The sequence below is a fragment of the Neoarius graeffei genome, chromosome 16 (genome assembly GCF_027579695.1).
Source record: "Neoarius graeffei isolate fNeoGra1 chromosome 16, fNeoGra1.pri, whole genome shotgun sequence".
In the NCBI taxonomy this organism is placed as follows: Eukaryota; Metazoa; Chordata; class Actinopteri; order Siluriformes; family Ariidae; genus Neoarius; species Neoarius graeffei.
Window position 1 is genome coordinate 44,933,109 of NC_083584.1, and position 23,049 is coordinate 44,956,157.

Genomic DNA, 23,049 nt, shown 5'->3' on the forward strand with positions numbered 1-23,049 from the left:
TCTTCTAACAGAACAGGAACCTTCAAGGATTTTTTTTCCACCACAATGAGCTCAGCTGTACTTAACAGATGAGGTGGGATATTTAATGACAGTCAGACTAGATATATATATTCATACAGTCCAGTAATTAAACTGAAAACCAGACAACGGCTGGCAGTTTATTACATAATATCACAGGGCAGTGTTTACACACCAACATCTACCCGAATTAATACATCATTTCCACTCTAAATGATATGGTTGATGCTTAGTGACACAAATTGTGATTTATATCAGGGAAGGAGTGACGCCGCTCTGTAATCTCCAGCCACCCGACTGGATAATCAAATGGTCCATAAAGTAGTAGGGCTATTGGTCTAGAGGTAAAGGAGGCACTCCTCTGTCCATTTCTGGGGGGGGGAGGAAAAAAAAAAGCTAAACATGATCCTGATGATCAGAGAGATCAATACTGTTTAGACTGTCAGTGTCATAATTAAGCCGGCAAAGTAAGACGAAGGCATCAAAATGTTACGATATTCACATTTCGGCACAGAAACCGCCACAGATGAGAGACGCCCCACGTTTTGGACAATGAAAAAAAAAACCCATTGCACAGTATGCATAGCCTGGCAGGCATATCAAGTTAGCTATCTTCAGTTTAAGGAAAGAACACACGCACACTTTTTAAAGCATATGTCAAGGCTCAAGAGAAGAATGTCCACTGAACTCATCAGAACCATGAACAGAAGAGCAAATGTTTTCTTGCACTTGGCACATTTACATGCAAAGCTGCTCGTACTTCTTGCTTTAGAATTACAGGAAAGGTAGCCTGGGTGTCAATTCACCAGATTTCAAAAGCCACGATATGGGGAACGGACAGTAAAACATCTATACGTAACAGACAAGGCGGCTACAGCTAGGCTTGCTTATAAAATGCCCTCTCTTCTTCACCCCTCTCTCATAGCAGCACAAGAGGAGGAAGGGGGGGAAAAAAAAAGTCACCCCCTCTGAAAATGTGACTCCATGATTTGTTTCCTGCCTTGTGGCATGAGGAATACAGGGGATGGAGCGCTCAGTCTGTCTCCAGGACTAGCGGAGGCTGCTCGTTTTCCTCATCCAAGTGCAGGGCGTTCATGTCGTCGTCCACGCCAGCTCCACCCACTGCTCCCTGATCATCAGGGTAACCTAGAGGAACACAGTCCTTTACATGTTACTCGCACGTTACAAGCAGAAAAAGCCCAAGGTGGAGGAGGAGAGGGAGTTCTTACCTTTGGCAATGGCAGTACTGTAGGTCTGTGCCACTAGTGGGCGCTCATGGGACGTCTGCTCGAGAATTTCATTTGCAGGTTCAGCGCTTCCGTCTAACCTGTAAACACCACAATTCAGATACAGATCCGTTTCTCCAATAATACAACGCGGGGGAAAAATCAGGCCTCATTTTTCACATCATGGTTTAACACACAAATTAAGGCGCCACTGAATTCTGATTGGCCTGTGGGTGTCGATTAGTGTCAAGACCAATCACAGCTTTTTATTAATCCACTTGAGCAAATGTATTCATGTTTCTATAATAACTTGTTTACGGAGCATCCATAAACACCCTGAAAAGAGAGTAATGATTGATACGGTGCTTGCCAGCAGTCAAACAAAGCTGGAAATAAATGTTCTGACATGGGACGGTCTTAAGGATGGAGGGCTTCACAATTTCAGTTATTGGGGTTCCTTCTCATGTTCTTCCTCCAAGTCACGTGAAGCCAGTCAACAGCATCTTTTTGCACTGATGCTCATGCAGCATCACAGGGCAACCTAACACCCTCTGATTTAATTATTTTTTGATTTATTAGCTTTGCCATAGCAAGATATGTACATACATTATGGCTGGGAAACCATTACAGCTTGCGCCAATTACAGTGGCCCCACTGTACCGAATCTGCATGTCTTTGAACTGTGGGGGAAACTGGAGCACCTAGAGGAAACCCACGCAGGCATGGGGAGAATGTGCAAACTCCACACAGAAAGGCCCCTGTCGGTCACGAGGTTCGAACCAGGAACCTTCTTGCTGTGAGGCGACAGTGATAACCACTATACCACCGTGCTGCCAAAAAAAAAAAAAAGAGCACCATCTGCCCTCTTCTGTATACACGAGCTCACAGATGCCCTGATTGCCTACTGTCGCTGTGGTTGACAGGGGACAGAGAGTATGCCGTCCCTCCCACCCAGAGAACATGGCCACTTTTGTTCTCCTTGACTCCCGACAGCGGGTGTCTCAGACACCGAACACACACACGCTTTCCTTTTGTGCCTTTCAGGAGCCCATACATTTATTTGTCTTAACTAACTTCGAGAGACACAGTTAGTAAAGGAATGCCCATTAATAACTGCTATAATGCAAATTTTTTTGTTTCATGGACATTTCGCAGTTTTATGTGCAACTATAAATATAAAAAAAAAAAAATGTACAGTCATCTCATTATCTGTAGCCGCTTTATCCTTCTACAGGGTCGCAGGCAAGCTGGAGCCTATCCCAGCTGACTACGGGCGAAAGGCGGGGTACACCCTGGACAAGTCGCCAGGTCATCACAGGGCTGACACATAGACACAGACAACCATTCACACTCACATTCACACCTACGGTCAATTTAGAGTCACCAGTTAACCTCACCTGCATGTCTTTTGGACTGTGGGGGAAACCGGAGCACCCGGAGGAAACCCACGCAGACACGGGGAGAACATGCAAACTCCGCACAGAAAGGCCCTCGCCGGCCCCGGGGCTTGAACCCGGACCTTCTTGCCGTGAGGCGACAGCGCTAACCACTACGCCACCGTGCCGCCCAAAATGTACAGTATGACGTTTCATTTATTAATTAGGTATGTAATGATTCACCCAATTCACAATTAGATTTTACATCAGTATTTATTAAATAAATAACTAGAACTACTAGGGCGGCACGGTGGTGTAGTGGTTAGCACTGTCACCTCACGGCAAGAAAGTTCCGGGTTCGAACCTCACAGCCGATGGGGGCCTTTCTGTGTGGAGTTTGCATGTTCTTCCCATGTCTGTGTGAGTTTCCTCCAGGTGCTCCGGTTTCCTCCACAATCCAAAGACACACAGATTAGGTAAAATACCCAGCCACTGGGGCTGTACAAGCCAGTGCATATTTAGCACCGGTCCCAAGCCCAGATAGACTAGGGAGGGCTGCGTCAGGAAGGGTATCTGATGTAAAACCTATGCCAAATCAAATATGTGGAACAGATCCGCTGTGGTGGCCCCGAACGTACGGGAGCAGCTGAAAGATGATTTTTAAATAAAGATTTTATTATTATTAAATGAAATGATCACCAAAAGAGGCAACATTTTCATATTTCCTTATCAACTTAAATATTAATTGTTGAAGTGTAAATTAAAAAAAAAAAACTTCAGTTTAATTATCTTAACAATAATTATCCACATTTGTAAAGTTTGGAATAAAATATAGCCTTTTAACTAAAATATTCCTTTTGTTAATGAAAAAAAGGAAAACAACCTTTTCTTAATAAACGTTACAAACATTTCTACTACTTCCATTTGCTTCCCTTTTCTTTAACTTTCAGCAGTCTAAAAATGAAGCTCCGATTTCTCATTAAATCGGTTTGTACAGTCAATCACACAACAGCTCTCATTTTGAATCTTTTTTTTTTTTGGCATTAGAGCTGCGTTACCTCTGCCTGGGGTGAAGTCCCATGTATTCTCGCTATTGTACGCAACTGCTGTCTAAACAACGCAATTACAGCTTGGAAAAACAGATTACGCAGCCTGAAAACGGTGATGTATTTTTTATTTGATTCGAAAGCTTCATAAATTTGTGTTGTGATTTATTGTTGCACGATATAGTGTTATATGCTTATTTTTAATTAATAAATATAAATTTGTAACAAGGGCGGCACGGTGGTGTAGTGGTTAGCACTGTCGCCTCACAGCAAGAAGGTCCTGGGTTTGAGCCCCGTGGCCGGCGAGGGCCTTTCTGTGCGGAGTTTGCATGTTCTCCCCGTGTCCGCGTGGGTTTCCTCCGGGTGCTCCGGTTTCCCCCACAGTCCAAAGACATGCAGGTTAGGTTAACTGGTGACTCCAAGGCTACGTTTACATTAGACCGTATCTGTCTCGTTTTCTTCGCGGATGCACTGTCCGTTTACATTAAACCGCCTGGAAACACCGGGAAACGGGAATCCGCCAGCGTCCACGTATTCAATCCAGATCGTGTCAGCTCTGGTGCTGTGTAAACATTCAGAATACGCGGATACGCTGTGCTGAGCTCTAGCTGGCGTCTCATTGGACAACGTCACTGTGACATCCACCTTCCTGATTTGCTGGCGTTGGTCATGTGACGCGACTGCTGAAAAACGGCGCGGACTTCCGCCTTGTATCACCTTTCATTAAAGAGTATAAAAGTATGAAAATACTGCAAATACTGATGCAAATACTGCCCATTGTGTAGTTATGATTGTCTTTAGGCTTGCCATCCTTCCACTTGCAAGTAGTAAGTGATATGCGCTGGGATTACACACACAGCAGCTCAGTCCCGAATCACTGCTTGTTCACTTCACTCGCGTGCTCTGTGAGCTGCGCAGGGCCGGAGTGCGCACCCTCCAGAGGGCACTCGCTGTTCAGGGCGGAGTGATTTGGAGCGCAGGATGCCTGCGGAGCCGAGCGTATCCGTGTATTGGTGTTGCTGTGTGCACGCGAATCGTTTTAAAAACGTTAATCTGATGATCTGCTGATACGGTCTAATGTAAACATGGGCTAAATTGACCGTAGGTGTGAATGTGAGTGTGAATGGTTGTCTGTGTCTATGTGTCAGCCCTGTGATGACCTGGCGACTTGTCCAGGGTGTACCCCGCCTTTCGCCCGTAGTCAGCTGGGATAGGCTCCAGCTTGCCTGCGACCCTGTAGAACAGGATAAAGCGGCTACAGATAATGAGATGAGATGAGATGAAATTTGTAACAGCTGGCAAACTGGTGTGGTATAAGAGGAATAAAACACCAGGACATGTTTTGAAAAATAATCAACTTTCAGGTGGGAACGCACGTCACTACACCATTGTTGATTATGATTGTAAAAATGATGTGAGAGCTACGGGTATAAAAGCAGGACCAGTACACTAATCCTGACTGTATGTACGTAAATATGGAAAGGGGTTCCAGTTGTAACTACATTACATATGAAGCTTCATAATAAGAGTGAGTGCATTACTTGTGCTGCTTCATCAGTGTGCATTCTCCCCCCTCCTGTGGGTCCAGATTGTACAGGTAAAGGTATCCGTCTGCTGCTGCCACCAGAAGACGTGGAATCTTCTGGATTCTGAAGAAAGAGAGCAAAATTATATTGTGCATCAAGTGCTGCAGCATTCCCACGTAAGAAAAGAGGCGAGAAGAAAAAAAAAAAAGAAGAAGCAATTCGCACATGGCTAGAGCGCAGATGTTCTTATGTCCTGAAAATGGCAGTCTGACTGTAGCAAAGGCCCGCCCTTGTGTGAACATCTCGGACACCTGTGCAGGCAGATAGGTTGTGGAGGCCATCAGTACTTTCCCAAAGTAGCCTGTCCAAGTAGTGGGTTCCTCCTGTGGCCTGGTGTGGAAAAACAAAAGGAGAGCCAAAGAAAATAAGTACTTTCTTGCAAAAAACATCACAGAGAAGATTTCACAACTTTCAAAGCTGATGCAACTCATTTTCTACTCAGCAGTGGGTTAAAACACCACCACTTACTTTTCTCTCTGTGTCTCCAGCTTAAAGATATGAACCGTCTCCGTGTTGCTAGAGGCAGACAGATAAAGCCCTTCCATACTGAAGGCCAGGGAGCAGATACTCACACATCTGGCAATAAAAAAAAAAAACACGTTAACATTCTCACATCCCTGGCTGCAATGACCGACTACACGCTCTGCAAGATGGAGTTCTCTTCTATCGCTTACCTCTTCACTCCCCTCCTGAACTCAAACAGCTTCTGGCCCTCTGGAATGGAGAACACGCGAATGACCGTTCCCTAGAAAACATCACAAAACGTCAGACATAAAGATGAGGATTAAAGGAACAGTCCACCGTACTTCCATAATGAAATATGCTCTTATCTGAATTGAGACGAGCTGCTCCGTACCTCTCCGAGCTTTGCGCAACCTCCCAGTCAGTCAGACGCAGTCAGACGCGCTGTCACTCCTGTTAGCAATGTAGCTAGGCTCAGTATGGCCAACGGTATTTTTTGGGGCTGTAGTTAGATGCGACCAAACTCTTCCGCGTTTTTCCTGTTTACATAGGTTTATATGACCAGTGATATGAAACAAGTTCAGTTACACAAATTGAAACGTAGCGATTTTCTATGCTATGGAAAGTGCGCACTATAATGACAGGCGTACTAACACCTTCTGCGCGCTTCAGCAGCGCATTGATGCGGAGCTCAGATATCACTGCGCTGCCGAAGCGCGCAGAAGGTGTTAGTACGCCTGTCATTATAGTGCGCACTTTCCATAGCATAGAAAATCGCTACGTTTCAATTTGTGTAACTGAACTTGTTTCATGTCACTGGTCATATAAACCTATGTAAACAGGAAAAACGCGGAAGAGTTTGGTCGCATCTAACTACAGCCCCAAAAAATACCGTTGGCCATACTGAGCCTAGCTACATTGCTAACAGGAGTGACAGCGCGTCTGACTGACTGGGAGGTCGCGCAAAGCTCGGAGAGGTACGGAGCAGCTCGTCTCAATTCAGATAAGAGCATATTTCATTATGGAAGTACAGTGGACTGTTCCTTCAAAGGGTTGACTTTTAAATCAGTAAACCAAATAAAACGCGAACCTTCTCGGAAGCCGTGGCGAGTTTTGTTCCACTTGCATCAAAAGCCAGTGCTGCTAACGGGCTGTCATGAGCAGGGATCATATTAGCAGCTCTCTGGAAAACACAAATATCAGCATTTATGCTATTTTAACCATCAAGCCACGTTTAACATTTTAGAATGCTTCAAAAAGCTTTGGCTTGATCTGAAAATTATAATAATTCACATGAAGAACTGAAACCTACCAGATTAATGGTGTCAAAAACCTGGACTTCCCCTATTGTTGCGCTTCCTGGATACGCCAAGTAGCAGTTGTCATTACTGATTGAAAGTGCACACAATCCTAAAATCAAGACCGAAAACGGCTTCGTTATTTTTTTTCCCCCAACCACCGCTGTAGCTAGCATCAACCATCTGCCACAACATCTTGACACATTTAGACGGTTTTAGTTCCCAAAGCGTTGCTATCAAAATCAGTTTCATCATCCTGTTGTGAAAGGAGAACTGTAAAGTCTATGAACATCCTGTGTTGAAAGAAGAGCCTGCAGTGCAACTGTGCAGAAATACAGATGACTTCTCAACGATTGTAACATTACAGAAATAGAAAAACTACCCGAGTCGAGTACGTTGAAGAAATATGCGCACCTGATGGATTTGGAGGAGTTTCTCGAATTGTATGCAGCACTTTCATATCCCTGATGTTGTGGATATACAGTGATTCTTCCAGACATACTATCAACCTCTGTTTGAGAGGGGGGGGAAAAATTCAGCCACTTTAGGCATCATTAACCCCATGGTTTTCTTGAAAACAATTAAAAACATATCCACCTATACTATACAGACTAAAAGACACAGATGGAAAACCGTCTGTTAATCAAGTATAGTACCACAATTAAGCACAGAAACAGTGGTGATCTACACTACCGTTCAAAAGTTTGGGGTCACTTTGAAATGTCCTTATTTTTGAAAGAAAAGCACTGTTCTTTTCAATGAAGATCACTTTAAACTAATCAGAAATGCACTCTATACATTGCTAATGTGGTAAATGACTATTCTAGCTGCAAATGTCTGGTTTTTGGTGCAATATCTCCATAGGTGTATAGAGGCCCAGCAACTCTCACTCCAGTGTTCTAATGGTACAATGTGTTTGCTCATTGCCTCAGAAGGCTAATGGATGATTAGAAAACCCTTGTACAATCATGTTAGCACAGCTGAAAACAGTTGAGCTCTTTAGAGAAGCTATAAAACTGACCTTCCTTTGAGCAGATTGAGTTTCTGGAGCATCACATTTGTGGGGTCGATTAAATGCTCAACATGGCCAGAAAAATGCCTTGACTATATTTTCTATTCATTTTACAACTTATGGTGGGAAATAAAAGTGTGACTTTTCATGGAAAACACAAAATTGTCTGGGTGACCCCAAACTTTTGAACGGTAGTGTAGCCGCCTAGGTTCCTACATGATTGACAAATTCCTTACATCACTAATGTGTGCATGACTCGTAGTACGCTTGTACTTACCTGTCTGTTCAGTTTCACAGCCAGTATAGTGTTCGAGTAGCTATAGTTACATATCTCAGTTCCCTTCTTGAAATGACACACTTTGAGCTTCCTCGGCGCCTTAAGGCTCACAATAGCAACAAGGCTACTGGAGAACAGTCTTTCCACAATACATACATCTTCCGTGTCAGCTATGGAAAAACGAGACACAAGACAAAACACTCATCACTTAAAGGCAAAGTTTACACCTGGACACAATACTCAGTTTATTACATCACCGTACAAGACAGAAAAGACAAACAGCCAGTAATTTAAGAGTGAAATGTGTGACGAGTAATAACTCCGACTCAGAGCATGCGCTTTAATCCTGTACTACGTTCAATCCTGCTGTGTGGACACTTCAAGTTGTGGCCAGCTCAATATCTGCGTTCCACAGGCGATTGCTCCAAGACAACGAGGGAGGCTCAGCCTCCTCTAAAAATGACGAACATCGTGTAGGATGAATTGCGCTAGGCTTATGTTATAGCCGACCTTATAACATTGCTATTTCAGATCCAGAATCATGGAAATATATGTGCTCAACCCACTACAGTGCGAAATCATTCCATTATAACTTTAATGTGTGCGTGAGTTTTTCCCCCTCGTGACAGCGCGATGCAGCCGAGCCTCAGTGGACTTCAATGGCATTTGGGAGCTCTGCGCTTTTCAATATCAAAATGCAAGACGATTATTGGACAAATACTGCGAAAACGCCCGCCCACCGGACTCCCAGCCTCAGTGGACTTCAATGGCATTTGGGAGCTCTGCGCTTTTCAATCTCAAAATGCAAGACAGTTATTGGACAAATACTGCGAAAATGCCCGCCTACGGACTCCCAGCCTCACAGTGAGAGAGACATGGCAAAGCTTTCCGTGAGGAGACTGGTGATTGGTGAAAGCGGCTGGATATTTTCTTTGATTGACAGCTCGTTTCAAATATAGACAGGCAGCGGTGAATTTCAGTTCAGTCCCATGCGGATTCGCAAGTGCTGTGGTGTATTGTAAGAGATCAGCTTACATTTCGATTTCATTCATTACATACGGTTTCTACCAGCTTTTTTAGTTTGTATATATACACTATTCAAAAAAAGTAGGGGATATTTTATTTTGAGATCCAAATTTTCACATATACAAAGGGATACGAAAGCATGTTGTATAGTTCCTTACTGAGGAAGCATTTCCAAAGAAATTCATCACACAAACACATCAATGACACTCATGATCAGCACGGGATGCTACTGATGATCAAGGGGGTCGTGCCACAAATTTGCATGACTCTGAATTGGAAGGTTAGAGCCACTCCAAAGGAAGATTTTGAAGAGAAAGCATCAGATTATCAGTGGTTGAAGTCGTTAATTAAACAGAGACCATGCGCCGTCTAACACAGGATGAGAGGTTACGTGCCCTTGGCATGCTACAGGTTGGCACAAGACAGGTCGTTGTGGCAAGAGCATTGAATGTTTCCCAGTCTGTCATCAGCAGATTATGGTCCAGACATCGTGCTACAGGGTCTGTTCAGGATAGACCACGATCCGGTCGACCAAGGGCAACAACTCAGGCTCAGGACAGATTCATCCGCACTATTGCCTTGAGAAATCGTATGGTAACAGCAAATCAGATAAGGTCTCAACTTCGAAGGGATACTGGCTTGGTAGTGAGTGGCCAGACCATCAGGAATCGACTGCACAGATTTCACTTACACGCCCGAAGTCCTCGTGTCATTCCCTGTTTGAGGGATCGTCACATTAGGGCCAGACTCCAATGGTGTCGTCATCATCAACGCTGGGATAATCACCGATGGAACCACGTAATGTTCTCAGATGAGTCGAGGTTCACTGTGGACTTCCTGGACAGACGCAGGAGGGTTTGGCGCCGACGTAACGAACGTTTCCATGACGTTAACGTCATTAGACATGATCCGTATGGGGGTGGCTCTGTAATGGTGTGGGGAGGCATCACTGCTCCCGGCAGAACAGACTTGCATGTTGTTGCTGGACGTGTCACAGGGCAGTACTACCGGGACAACATCTTGGCACCCCATGTTGTGCCGTTTGCACGTTGTTATGGCCGCCGTTTCATTTTCCAAGATGACAATGCCAGATGTCATAGGGCCTGGATCGTTACAGATTACCTCCAGCAGCAGAATATCACCAGATTACCATGGCCAGCACTCAGTCCGGACCTTTCCCCCCATCGAGCATGTCTGGGACATGCTTGGACAGCGGCTACGCCAACGTCAACAACCTCCTGCCAATGTCCAAGAACTTTCTGCAGCATTGCAACAGGAATGGAATAACATTCCCCAAAATGACCTGGGACGTCTCGTTAGGAGTATGCCACGCCGAGGGGGTTTTACCCGCTACTGACTCGGTTTCAAAATGGTGGTAAATTTGCTATGTGACCCTGTGTTTGTGTTGACCCTTATTCTGGAGAATCTGTCCTTTACTGACTGTACACAGGGTTTCGAATAAATTGACAAATGTTTCCTTAATGTTTTTCTGTCATTTGTTTCCTTCCTGACCTCATGGTCTGCATTTCATTCTACTTGTAAATCCAATATCCCCTACTTTTTTTGAATAGTATATTTTCATTGTAAATAAAGTGTAAATATAGTGTTGTCAAGTTTACTATCTTAGTTCCAGAAATTTTGTTTATTTGAGTGACTGAACTTGAGGGGGCTAGTCAGCTAGCAAGAAAGCTGCGCACGGATGCCAAGCATTGCTGATTTAATTTTGGCGAAGCCATTTGCCAGTCTTCCTTTCGAGGAAAAAATTAAAATTAAAGAGCAGGGTAGACCAACGCCTCAAATTGACTTGGTGAAAAAGGTAGGGAATAATACTCGTTCCTTTCAGCTCTCCTGGTACGAGAAAGTGAATTGGCTAACAGCAAGTGACCCACATCAACAACAGTAAATAGGCTACTTTAGTAATATGTCATGGATGGACCAAAAATATAGAATCTATTTAAAATGTTTATGCTGAGTATATTATATTGGAATATATATTTTTCTGGATATGAATTAAACACAGCTACAATTTGGAAAACATTTTTAAACAAAAACACAGCCGAGAACATTTCACACTACAGACCTGGATTAAAAGTGAAGGGTTATCAAAATTGTCAATAAAACATTTCTCAGTCAAAATAAGTAAAATATAGGGAAAGTGTCATTGAATGAAATGTGTGGCACCCAGCTCTACTGCTGAGGTTCCTGACAAAGAGCTGCTTTCAATAATGATCAATTTTTAAACAACATGCCACAATTTTAAAATATAAAATGTTAAAATATACCCCTCCCCCCCAACACCACCATCATGTATATTGGACAGTAGGCTAATGGGCCAAAAGAACCTGTTATTTCACAGTTTGTGACCCTGCCAACAATCAGCCAGATCAGAGGCAAGAGTATGGGCAAAATTGATGTGTTTTTTCTTTTAAAATCTGGAAATATCGTAACCGACCAACCTCCCCTGTTTGAAAGGCTACCAGCCGCCACTGCTGCGTTCAATTAAACACAAATCATCATCAGGAGCTATACATCTTTACTGCTAAGAAGAACTCCATCATGAAATGCATTTTATGTTCTTGACAATACAAAGTCTCTCTAAATTGACCTTTCGGAAATACATTCATCTTCTGGTGACTGACCTCTAACACTATCAAGCACCCCCCCACGCACACAATTTTTGTCCCAATTTAGTCTTGACCGATTCTCACCCATCAGCCAGCTCTCTCCAATCACACGGCAGCACGCGCTTCCTCCAAGACTCATGAAGACAGCCATCACAACTATACGAATTGCTGCATCACAGGGCAGCGCAACACACTCAAAAAAAAAGAAAGCGCTATCCGCCGTCTTCCATATACACGATCTCAGAGCACATCAGCCCTCCTACCCAGAGCACATGACCAATCCCTCAATCTTTTGAGCAATTTTGATCTTTTGGACTCCCTGCACATCAGGATTTGAACTCACGATCTCCCAATGACGTGGCAAGTTAGATTTCACCAATTGTGCATCAACCACACCCCCCTCATAATAATATAAGGGGATTAGGAAGTGTTGGATGGGTAAACTAGGAAATAAACGACTAAGCATAGGGGAGAAAAAAGTGGGGGTTTTTAATTGCCTTTTAGAGAATAAGTAGTAATGAAACATTTTTTGTTTTTAACTCACTCTATATCCTTTTTATCTACTCATTTATCTTATTACAGAGCCCATTATTGATATTAGACCACAAACTATATACTATTTTTTGCCACGGTTGCCAGCATGCAGAGCTCGACATGAACGGTAGCCCGACTGTCCGGGACAACCAAATGTTTGGTCCGGACAAGTCAAATCCGCATCTGCCTGTCCAACAGGACAAGTTGAATATTTGTTGAAAATCACCATTTTTATAGGAATTATTCAAGAGTGATATCAATAAAGTTCCATCAAAACTAGTTCAAGCTCCTCAGTGATCTGGTTGTGTCGTTTACGAAATTCCAATGAAGCCGAGTACAGCAGGTGTGTGTGTGTAAAAATAACTGTCATAATATCTAATTATAGATTATTACCTCCGCCAAGGAGGTTATGTTTTCGGTAGCGTTGGTTTGTTTGTTGGTTTGTCCGTTAGCAACATTACGTAAAAAGTTATGAACGGATTGCTCTGAAATTTTTCCCAGGTGTGTGACTGGGCACAAGTAACAATCCATTAAATTTTGGCGGTGATCCGGATCACCTTCTGGATCTCGGAGTTTTTTAAAAAGGATTCTTGGCAGAGGTCTGCGCTCTCCGAGTGTTTTCTAGTTAGACTCTGAATTCATCAAAATCTGAGAAATGGCGACCAAATGCCTCAATAAAATCTGTGGTGAAACTTCATTTCATTCGGACATTTATTGTATTTTTCTTCTGTATGGTTCACATTAACTATCACAAACGTTGTAAAATATTTCGGGGGAGTTTTACGACAGTGCCAAACTCACTTACGGTTTGTTTTCATTCACAACGTGATTCTGTCACCCTCATCATGTCCAACTGATTTTCTCATCTCATCTCATTATCTCTAGCCGCTTTATCCTGTTCTACAGGGTCGCAGGCAAGCTGGAGCCTATCCCAGCTGACTACGGGCGAAAGGCGGGGTACACCCTGGACAAGTCACCAGGTCATCACAGGGCTGACACATAGACACAGACAACCATTCACACTCACATTCACACCTACGCTCAATTTAGAGTCACCAGTTAACCTAACCTGCATGTCTTTGGACTGTGGGGGAAACCGGAGCACCCGGAGGAAACCCACGCGGACACGGGGAGAACATGCAAACTCCACACAGAAAGGCCCTCGCCGGCCACGGGGCTCAAACCCGGACCTTCTTGCTGTGAGGTGACAGTGCTAACCACTACACCACCGTGCCGCCCCAACTGATTTTCTTTCAGTTTCATTTCTTTAGATTAATTTGTACTTCAGGTTTTACTGGATTAATCAACATTGAACTTTATTTCCTCCAGAAGCTTTGAATTTGGGCGAGTCTAACTCTTAAAACTGCAGATCAGGTAATGGGTTTTAACAACAGACGTACTATAATGGGACTTTGGATAGTTTCTGTTTATTGTTAAAGTTTTATTGAAAAATTATAAATTATTAAAGCATAATTATCATAATTATACCTGCTTTTTGAAAACCTTTGTTCACCACTTTCCTTTCACTGAACTAGTAAATACATAGTAATAAAAAGGTTATGGTCAGGAAAAGTGAGAAATCTTGCTGCTTGTCTGACTGGATAAGTGGATTAAATAGTTCATGTCGAGCCCTGATGTGTCCACAATAATTATCTGTTTGGTTCAAATACATTTCGCAAATTTCTATTAAAACTTACAATGTAAAGTAGGTTACTATAGCAACCCTGTTGAAAAGGCCAGCATGGCCTAACCAGTGTCCAGTCTGTACACCATCCTAGGCATCTAGTTAGGGGTTTTTTTTCGTTATATGGATTAACAAATCTCTGAGACTCGCTCATCATCATACTGTTATGCAAGATTCTTAAAACAATCCATAAACACTCATTTCCTACGAATCATCTGTTTGACCAGTTCAGCCTGGGTTCTGGTCGTTGGTCAGATCGAGCTGGAGTTAGGAAACTTTGCTCACATTTAAGTTTACTAGTATTAAATCTCCCTTCATTCGACCCAAAGTAAATGTTTTGGAAAGAATGAGGACAACATGTGCTTTCAGGTTATATATGCAATTTGGTCAGCATGAGAAGATACTTACTACATTCATAAATCTGTTCCAATTTGTCAACCGATGACAAAGAGAAAAACTTGTATCCGGATTTCGTACCAACTGCCAAGGACCTGCTCGGGAAAGAGAAGATATTTAAAAAGAAAATCTCTCAACTACATTTCACACACTGCCGGCTCGTTGATACCGGCCTTGTACTGTTACAGCCTTCATGCTTTAACAGAATGGCCTGTGTCTCAGCTGTAAACTGGCAAATAAACAGGGTTTTATGCTCAAAGGCACAGAGTTCAATAAATAAATAAATAGACATTAAAGGTGCATTAGGCAAGATTTGCCAAATTTGGTCAATGCTTAATCTGTTTCTTGTTAAAATGGCCAATTCGCCCTTCCCAGAAGATCTGGCACAAGTGGCCATTTTCAACGTCATCGATATTCCACTGTGTGATGTTTGAACAGCAATACACAACAACGCGGCGACATCCTAGGCCATAAACTGTATTATTAATACACACAGGACACTTTTTCGATGGAATAAAAACATGTGTTCTATTACCTTCTAGCAGGTTTCATAGCATGCAATATTGTTAGCATATCGCTTATCCTACGTGTATTACGCCACTCTACACAATTGAGAATGAGCGTTGAATATGGTTTACGATACTGCATGGTTGTCAAGACAACATGACGTCACACTTCGGAGCTGATGCGAATAGCCAATGAGAAAAGTTCTCTCCAGCGCGTGCACAGAAGCATTTCTTTGTTCGCTAGCAGCGCCCGTCGTAAACTGTCACACTGAATTGAAAATACGTTATAATAATATACATACTGGCTGGCTTTTTTTGTGGTATACCTGATATATTTACATTCAGCTAGCACGATACTGAACTCATTTTTAACAACAACTTTATTGATCACACACTTGTGAAATTCCTCTCTGCATTTAACCGATCTGAAGCAGCGAACACACACACATACATACTCAGGGCAGTGGGCAGCCATGCTAACAGCACCAGGGAGTTAGGTGCCTCGCTCAAGGTCACCTCAGCCTATATTAGCCTAACCGCATGCCTTTGGACTGTAGGGGAAATACGCAGACACGGTGAGAACATGCAAACTCCACAGATACCCCTTTTCCACCAAATCAGTTCCAGGGCTGGTTCGGGGCCAGTGCTGGTGCTGGTTCACAACTCGTTCAACTTGCGAGCCAGCTGAGAACCAGTTTGGTTTTCCATAGCTCGCGGTGCTAAGGGGAGCCACGTCATTACGTCACTGTATACGTCAGTTATGTCGCTGCGTTTGCATAAACCTTGGCGCGAACATCGAAGCAACAACAACATGGAGAAGAAGAAGCAGCAGCAACAACAATAATAATGGATGACTTCGCGTTTGTACAGCTGCTGCTTCTTGTCGCTTAAAAATGGCGACCTTTCGCGGTCTTATTGTTGTCAGTCTTAACAACTCCACCCCCCCCCCACTGACGTAAGCAGTTCTTTCCTCTGGCCCAGCAAAACTGTTGGTGCTAGCCTGGAACCGGTTTTTCTGGCCCCAGAGCCAGTTCTTTGTCAGTGGAAACAGAAAACCCGGTTCCAAACTAAGCACTGGCCCCGAACCAGCCCTGGAACTGCTTTGGTGGAAAAGGGGCAACAGAAAGGCCCTCACCGGCTGCTGGGCTCGGACCCAGAACCTTCTTGCTGTGAGGCGACTGTGCTAACCACTGACACCACCGTGCCGCCCACTTGTTCTTCAATATCATGCTAGCTGAATGGAATATCTCTGATATACCATGAAAAGAAGCAAGCCAATATTATTTAAATGTCAAACTGAAGATATCTCATCTCATTATCTCTAGCCGCTTTATCCTTCTACAGGGTCGCAGGCAAGCTGGAGCCTATCCCAGCTGACTACGGGCGAAAGGCGGGGTACACCCTGGACAAGTCGCCAGGTCATCACAGGGCTGACACAGAGACACAGACAACCATTCACACTCACATTCACACCTACGCTCAATTTAGAGCCACCAGTTAACCTAACCTGCATGTCTTTGGACTGTGGGGGAAACCGGAGCACCCGGAGGAAACCCACGCGGACACGGGGAGAACATGCAAACTCCACACAGAAAGGCCCTCACCGGCCACGGGGCTCGAACCCGGACCTTCTTGCTGTGAGGCGACAGCGCTAACCCAAACTGAAGATATTACATTTCAAATAGTTATTCTGTCGTAATGGACCAGAACCGGCCACGGCTGTCTAGATTGATGCTCGACTCCTCATAATAAATCTTCTGCACTTCAACCAACAAGGGAAAAAAAATGCATATTGCCCCTTTAATACTAAAACTGACTGTTCAGTCATAAAGCTAGTACACCAGCGAGCTGCTAGCAAAGACTTCCCCAAAACCTTCAGCTTTAGCTCAGGGCTGGTTTCATAGCGACAGCCATAACAAAGTGAACTGTCTTAAAATGTGTCTGTCATATAATTACACAAAAATCCAAACCCTGATAATCAAGCAGGAGGTTTATAAAAGGCGACCATCGCTAGGATGGACATTCACACGTCCTACACGCTTCTAGCCTGTTAGCTAGTGGATGTTAGCTAGTGGACATTAGAGCTACAACAGGTTACACATTTACACACAAGCTGACGAGCAAAAATAACTTTTATCTCATTTATACTCCGCATAAACATGCTAGCTTTTAACGTCGCATATTGTTTGTATCTGAAGACACCAGGCATCATATCTAAGCTACTAGAAAGACAGTCAACTTTATTATTATTATTTTTACAGTCACACAGCTATTTGTTATTGAAATATTTGCTATTTATATATTATAAATATAATATAGTGATATTATATTTATAATTAACCCGACATGCTGTAGAGTTAGAGAGTGATTCCTGTCAGTAAGAGGCTGCGGCTCAGTGAGACGCTGAAGCAGGCCTCATCCCCGAGCCCCAGTGACGCCGCTCCCCGCTCAGCCTTACGTGTTGTCCTGGTTAAAGTTGGCGAAGAGCAGCTGGCTGCAGCCGGCCTCTCCACTCTGACTGGCCAGGTTCATGAGCACACCATCTACAAATCAAATCAAAATCGAAACTGCAATAAATATGGAGAGGTTTTGTTAACGATATCTGTAATCACTCAGGCGAGCGCATCCCACTCGACTAGCGGCGGTAATGTTGTTTTCTCCCGCAAGTGTTTGCGCTCTATCATTACGCGCATGCGCAGTGCCCAGAACGTGAGTCCTGTCAGTGCAAATTTAAAGAGAAAGTCAGAACCTGAATCTGAACCAGAATTGGGTTTTTTGGCCGAGTTTTTTCACACACACACACCTCATCTCATCTCATTATCTCTAGCCGCTTTATCCTGTTCTACAGGGTCGCAGGCAAGCTGGAGCCCATCCCAGCTGACTATGGGCGAAAGGCGGGGTACACCCTGGACAAGTCGCCAGGTCATCACAGGGCTGACACATAGACACAGACAACCATTCACACTCACATTCACACCTACGCTCAATTTAGAGTCACCAGTTAACCTAACCTGCATGTCTTTGGACTGTGGGGGAAACCGGAGCACCCAGAGGAAACCCACGCGGACAACATGCAAACTCCACACAGAAAGGCCCTCGCCGGCCACAGGGCTCGAACCCGGACCCTCTTCTTGCTGTGAGGCGACAGCGCTAACCACTACACCACCGTGCCGCCCCGTGTGAATATATGTAAAATGTACGGTATATATGTATAGGGTGGCACGGTGGTGTAGTGGTTCGCATGGTCACCTCACAGCAAGAAGGTCCTGGGTTCGAGCCCAGCAGCCGGTGATGGCCTTTCTGTGTCTGCGTGAGTTTCCTCCAGTTTCCCCCACAGTCCAATTGACCGTAGGTGTGAATGTGAGTGTGAATGGTTGTCTGTGTCTGTGTGTCAGCCCTGTGATGACCTGGCGACTTGTCCAGGGTGTACCCCGCCTTTCGCCCGTAGTCAGCTGGGATAGGCTCCAGCTTGCCTGCAACCCTGTAGAAGGATAAAGCAGCTAGAGATAATGAGATGAGATGAGATATGGAAAATGTATATATGTAGAGGGCGGCACAGTGGTGTAGTGGTTCGCACTGTTGCCTCAGAGCAAGAAGGTCCTGGGTTCGAGCCCAGCAGCTGGTGAGGGCCTTTCTGTGTGGAGTTTGCATGTTCTCCCCGTGTCTGCGTGGGTTTCCTCTGGTTTCCCCCACAGTCCAATTGACCATAGGTGTAAATGTGAGTGTTTGTCTCTGTGTCAGCCCTGCGATAACCTGGCGACTTGTCCAGGGTGTACCCCGCCTCTTACCCATAGTCAGCTGGGATAGGCTCCAGCTTGCCTGCAGAACAGGATAAATGGCTACAGATAATGGATGGATATATATAATGTACAATATAGACATTACACCTTCCATTATCCATAGCTGCTTATCCTGTTCTGCAGGCAAGCTGGAGTCTATCCCAGCTGACTACAGGTGAGAAGCAGGGTACACCCTGGACAAGTCGCCAGGTTATCGCAGGGCTGACACAGAGACAAACAACCATTCACACTTACGGTCAATTGGACTGTGGGGGAAACCAGAGCACCCGGAGGAAACAGACACGGGGAGAACATGCAAACTCCACACAGAAAGGCCCTTGTCGGCCGCTAGGCTCGAACCCAGAACCTTCTTGCTGTGAGGCGACAGTGCTTACCACTACACCACCGTGTCACCTAGATATTACACAATCTAAATAAATATGCAATCTACAATAACTAGTATAACTATTATATACAATATAGCGAATATAAAATACCTATATTTTACATGTACTGGCAAGTGGCAAGTTAGCATGTCCGCCTCTCAATCGCGAGTTCTACTCATGGTCGGGTCATACCAAAGACCATCATAAAAATGGTGCATACTGCCATCTGGCAAGGCACGCTGCAGTACAGATGTGAATGAGGAGTCAAACTCTCGTGGTTACCAGAGGACTAGCCCTCCCACTGTAACCCTAGGTATGTAATATAAGCGAGAGGCCGAGGGCTAGAAAACGGAGATCGGCGCCACCAAACATGCCATGAATGGTGCAGGAAGGACTTTGACTTTATATTAAACACATTATGTCTAAAATATCTGTATTAGGGTGTAGTGGTTAACACTGTTGGCTCACAGCAACAAGGTTCTGGGTTTGAGCCCAGTGGCCAACAGGGGCCTTTCTGTGTGGAGTTTGCATGTTTTGTCTGTGTCTGCGTGGGTTTCCTCCGGCTGCTCCAGTTTCTCCCACAGTCCAAAGACTTGCAGTTAAGTTAACGCCATCCATCCATTATCTCTAACCGCTTATCCTGTACAGGGTCGCAGGTAAGCTGGAGCCTATCCCAGCTGACTATGGGTGAAAGGCGGGGTACACCCTGGACAAGTCACCAGATCATTGCAGGGCTGACACATAGAGACAAACAACCATTCACACTCACATTCATACCTACGGTCAATTTAGAGCCACCAGTTAACCTAACCTGCATGTCTTTGGACTGTGGGGGAAACCAGAGCACCCGGAGGAAACCCACGCAGACACGGGGAGAACATGCAAACTCCACACAGAAAGGCCCTCGTTGGCCACTGGGCTCGAACCCAGGACCTTCTTGCTGTGAGGTGACAGTGCTAACCACTACACCACCATGCCGCCCAATAATATACAGTATCTGTCGTATACATTATTAATATGTATGCTGTCAATGGTGGCACAGTGGTGCAGTGGTTACCACTGTTGCCTCACAACAAGAAGGTTCTGGGTTCGAGCCCAATGGCCAACAGGTGCCTTTCTGTGTGGAGTTTGCATGTTCTCCCCGTGTCTGCGTGGGTTTCCTCCGGGTGCTCCGGTTTCCCCCACAGTCCAAAGACATGCAGGTTAGGCTAACTGGATCTAAATTGTCCATATGTGTGAATGTGAGTGTGAATGGTTGAGAGAAGAAAACCTCTACGTATAATAATTTGGTAGAAGGCAACAGGAAACCACTACTGTAATCAGGGGCGTGTTTAGCCTATTTTTGGGGGTGCTCAAGCACCCCCAAAAACGAGCTCAGCACCCCCTAGCTCAGCACCCTCAAAAACACTGCTTTTGGATGTAATTTTCAGAAATAAGTGCCCTTGCACACTGCGCAATGAATGTGTGCGCGGGCGTGTGTGTGTTCTTGAATTCACCTGTTACGTGATAGTTCTATGAGCAGTAAAATACCTCTCCTCCTTGCGTCCCCTCTGATTGGGTTGCCTGTCCGTGCGAGCGCTTGCTACGACATGGTGTTTTTTTTAACTGGATTCCACGCCGATGAGGAACTCGAAGTAGCACCTGAGTATTACTGGCATAGCGAGATGTGAAGGTACGGACCGGAGTTACAATTGTTAAACACAACACAATAATATGCATAATGCAATATTGACGTTCCCTGGTCTATGAACAGAATGATAACAACATTTATCATCCATATCGAGATACTTTTGTGCAGAGCTGTACAAGTGCTACGGTGCTAGACCACCGTGTGTTAGTCAATTTTATTTAATGTAACATAGCGTTTACTAATGTAAACTAATGTAAAATCATAATAATACACACTATTATTGCAGGGCGGCATGGTGGTGTAGTGGTTAGCGCTGTCGCCTCACAGCAAGAAGGTCCTGGGTTCGAGCCCCGTGGCCGGCGAGGGCCTTTCTGTGCGGAGTTTGCATGTTCTCCCCGTGTCCGCGTGGGTTTCCTCCGGGTGCTCCGGTTTCCTCCACAGTCCAAAGACATGCAGGTTAGGTTAACTGGTGACTCTAAATTGACCGTAGGTGTGAATGGTTGTCTGTGTCTATGTGTCAGCCCTGTGATGACCTGGCGACTTGTCCGGGGTGTACCCCGCCTTTCGCCCGTAGTCAGTTGGGATGGGCTCCAGCTTGCCTGCGACCCTGTGGAAGGATAAAGCGGCTAGAGATAATGAGATGAGAATGAGACTATTATTGCACAATACACAATAACACATTAATTAACAATTACCACTGTTCAAAATGAATAGCTCCAACATTACAAATGCAGTAGTAGGTCTTGTTTAGTTAAAAATATAATGTAAATATTTGTGTCAGTGGTTGTAAATGTGTAGATATAGTTTATTGGGTCAGCTTCTGTTAAAACATTGCATAAGTCTAGTCTTGTCTAGTCTAGTCTAAATGCGGAATAAACATGGAAACACTGTCGTTCAAGCCAGGTGCCTCTGTCAGCTCTGGGGGCTAAGCACCCCCAAAGATCAGATGCTAGAATCGCCCCTGACTGTAATCTTCCCTAGAGACTTTGATGGCTGAAGCCATCAGAGCAGCCACGTCACTGTAGTGATATGTCAAAATGGATGGATGGATGGATGCTGTCAACAATATAAACAGTACACCATATACAGACAATATACAGGATATTTAAATTACAGACAAGACAATATACTAAAAATATACATGACAGTCAGAGTACACAGAGTGCAGTGAGGTCATGCAAACAGGAGCATGTTAAACAGGAGGTACAAGTGGTACAATCATATCATGGCAAGGATGGTTCAGGTCACATATGAAGTTGATGGCACGGGGAAAGAAGCTGGTCTAATGTCTGGTGGGTGGCACGGTGGCGTAAGTGGTTAGCACAGTCACCTCACAGCAAGAAGGTTCTGGGTTCGAGCCCAGTGGCTGGCGGGGGCCTTTCTGTGCGGAGTTTGCATGTTCTCCCTGTGTCTGTGTGGGTTTCCTCCGGGTGCTCCGGTTTCCCCCACAGTTCAAAGACATGCTGTTATGTTAATATGGGACGGCCTTGGGCTGAGGTGCCCTTGAGCAAGGCACCTAACTCCCAACTGCTCCCTGGGCGCTGTTAGCATGGCTGCCCACTGCTCTGGGTATGTGTGTGTGTGTGTGCGCTCATTGCTCGTGTGTGTGCATGTGTGTGTTCACTGCTTCAGATGGGTTAAATGCAGAGAGGAATTTCACAAGTGTGTGATGAATAAAGTTGTGCTTTCTGGTTCACAGTGTTCTATAGCACCTGCTGGAGGGGAAGAGTTAGAATAGGTTGTGACCAGGGTGTGAGGAGTCCATGATTTTCTCTGCCTGCTTCCTGGGTCGTGAAATATACAAATCCTGGAGGCTGGGCAGGGAAGCACCGATGATCCTTTCTGCTGACCTTACTGTTCACTGCAGTCTATTCCTGTCCTGATTTGTGGCTGTTACGAACCAGACTGTGATGGATGTGCATAGGACGGATTCAATGACAGCAGTGTAGAACTGTGTCAGCAGCTCCTGTGACAGATCAGACTTCCTGAGTTGCCACAGAAAGTACATCCTCTGCTGGACTTTTTTAAGGATGGAGTTGGAGTCCCATTTCAAGTCTTTGTGAGATGGTAGTTCCCAGGAACTTGTGTCCACAGTTGACACGGGGCTGCTGGATATTGTGAGGGGGAGCACTGCAGAGGGGTGTCTCCTGAAGTCAACCATCATCTCCACTGTCTTGAGCATG

At 44.8% G+C, this 23,049-nt stretch overlaps 1 protein-coding gene across 1 annotated transcript; it reads right to left on the bottom strand.

Moving 5' to 3' along the window:
- Positions 1-127: 127 nt before the first annotated feature.
- On the bottom strand, positions 128-17,770 carry wipi2 (WD repeat domain, phosphoinositide interacting 2). Its single transcript, XM_060943049.1, has 12 exons — positions 17,530-17,770; positions 14,578-14,660; positions 8,302-8,471; positions 7,427-7,523; positions 7,027-7,124; positions 6,805-6,897; positions 5,927-5,997; positions 5,721-5,828; positions 5,418-5,582; positions 5,208-5,315; positions 1,248-1,345; positions 128-1,164 (listed from the first exon to the last, which is right to left on the bottom strand). The coding sequence occupies exons 1-12, from the start codon at positions 17,601-17,603 to the stop codon at positions 1,052-1,054; spliced, it is 1,278 nt and encodes a 425-aa protein (XP_060799032.1). The 5' UTR covers positions 17,604-17,770; the 3' UTR covers positions 128-1,051.
- Between the last annotated feature and the right edge of the window lie 5,279 nt (positions 17,771-23,049).

Coding starts and splice junctions, on each gene's coding strand:
- wipi2 (XM_060943049.1), bottom strand. CDS start 17,603: ATGAACCTGGCCAGTCAGAGTGGAGAGGCCGGCTGCAGCCAGCTGCTC. Junction 5,829..5,926: donor TTCAGGAGGGGAGTGAAGAG/GTAAGCGATAGA, acceptor TTTTATTGCCAG/ATGTGTGAGTATCTGCTCCC. Junction 1,346..5,207: donor ACACTGATGAAGCAGCACAA/GTAATGCACTCA, acceptor TGGTGTTTACAG/GTTAGACGGAAGCGCTGAAC.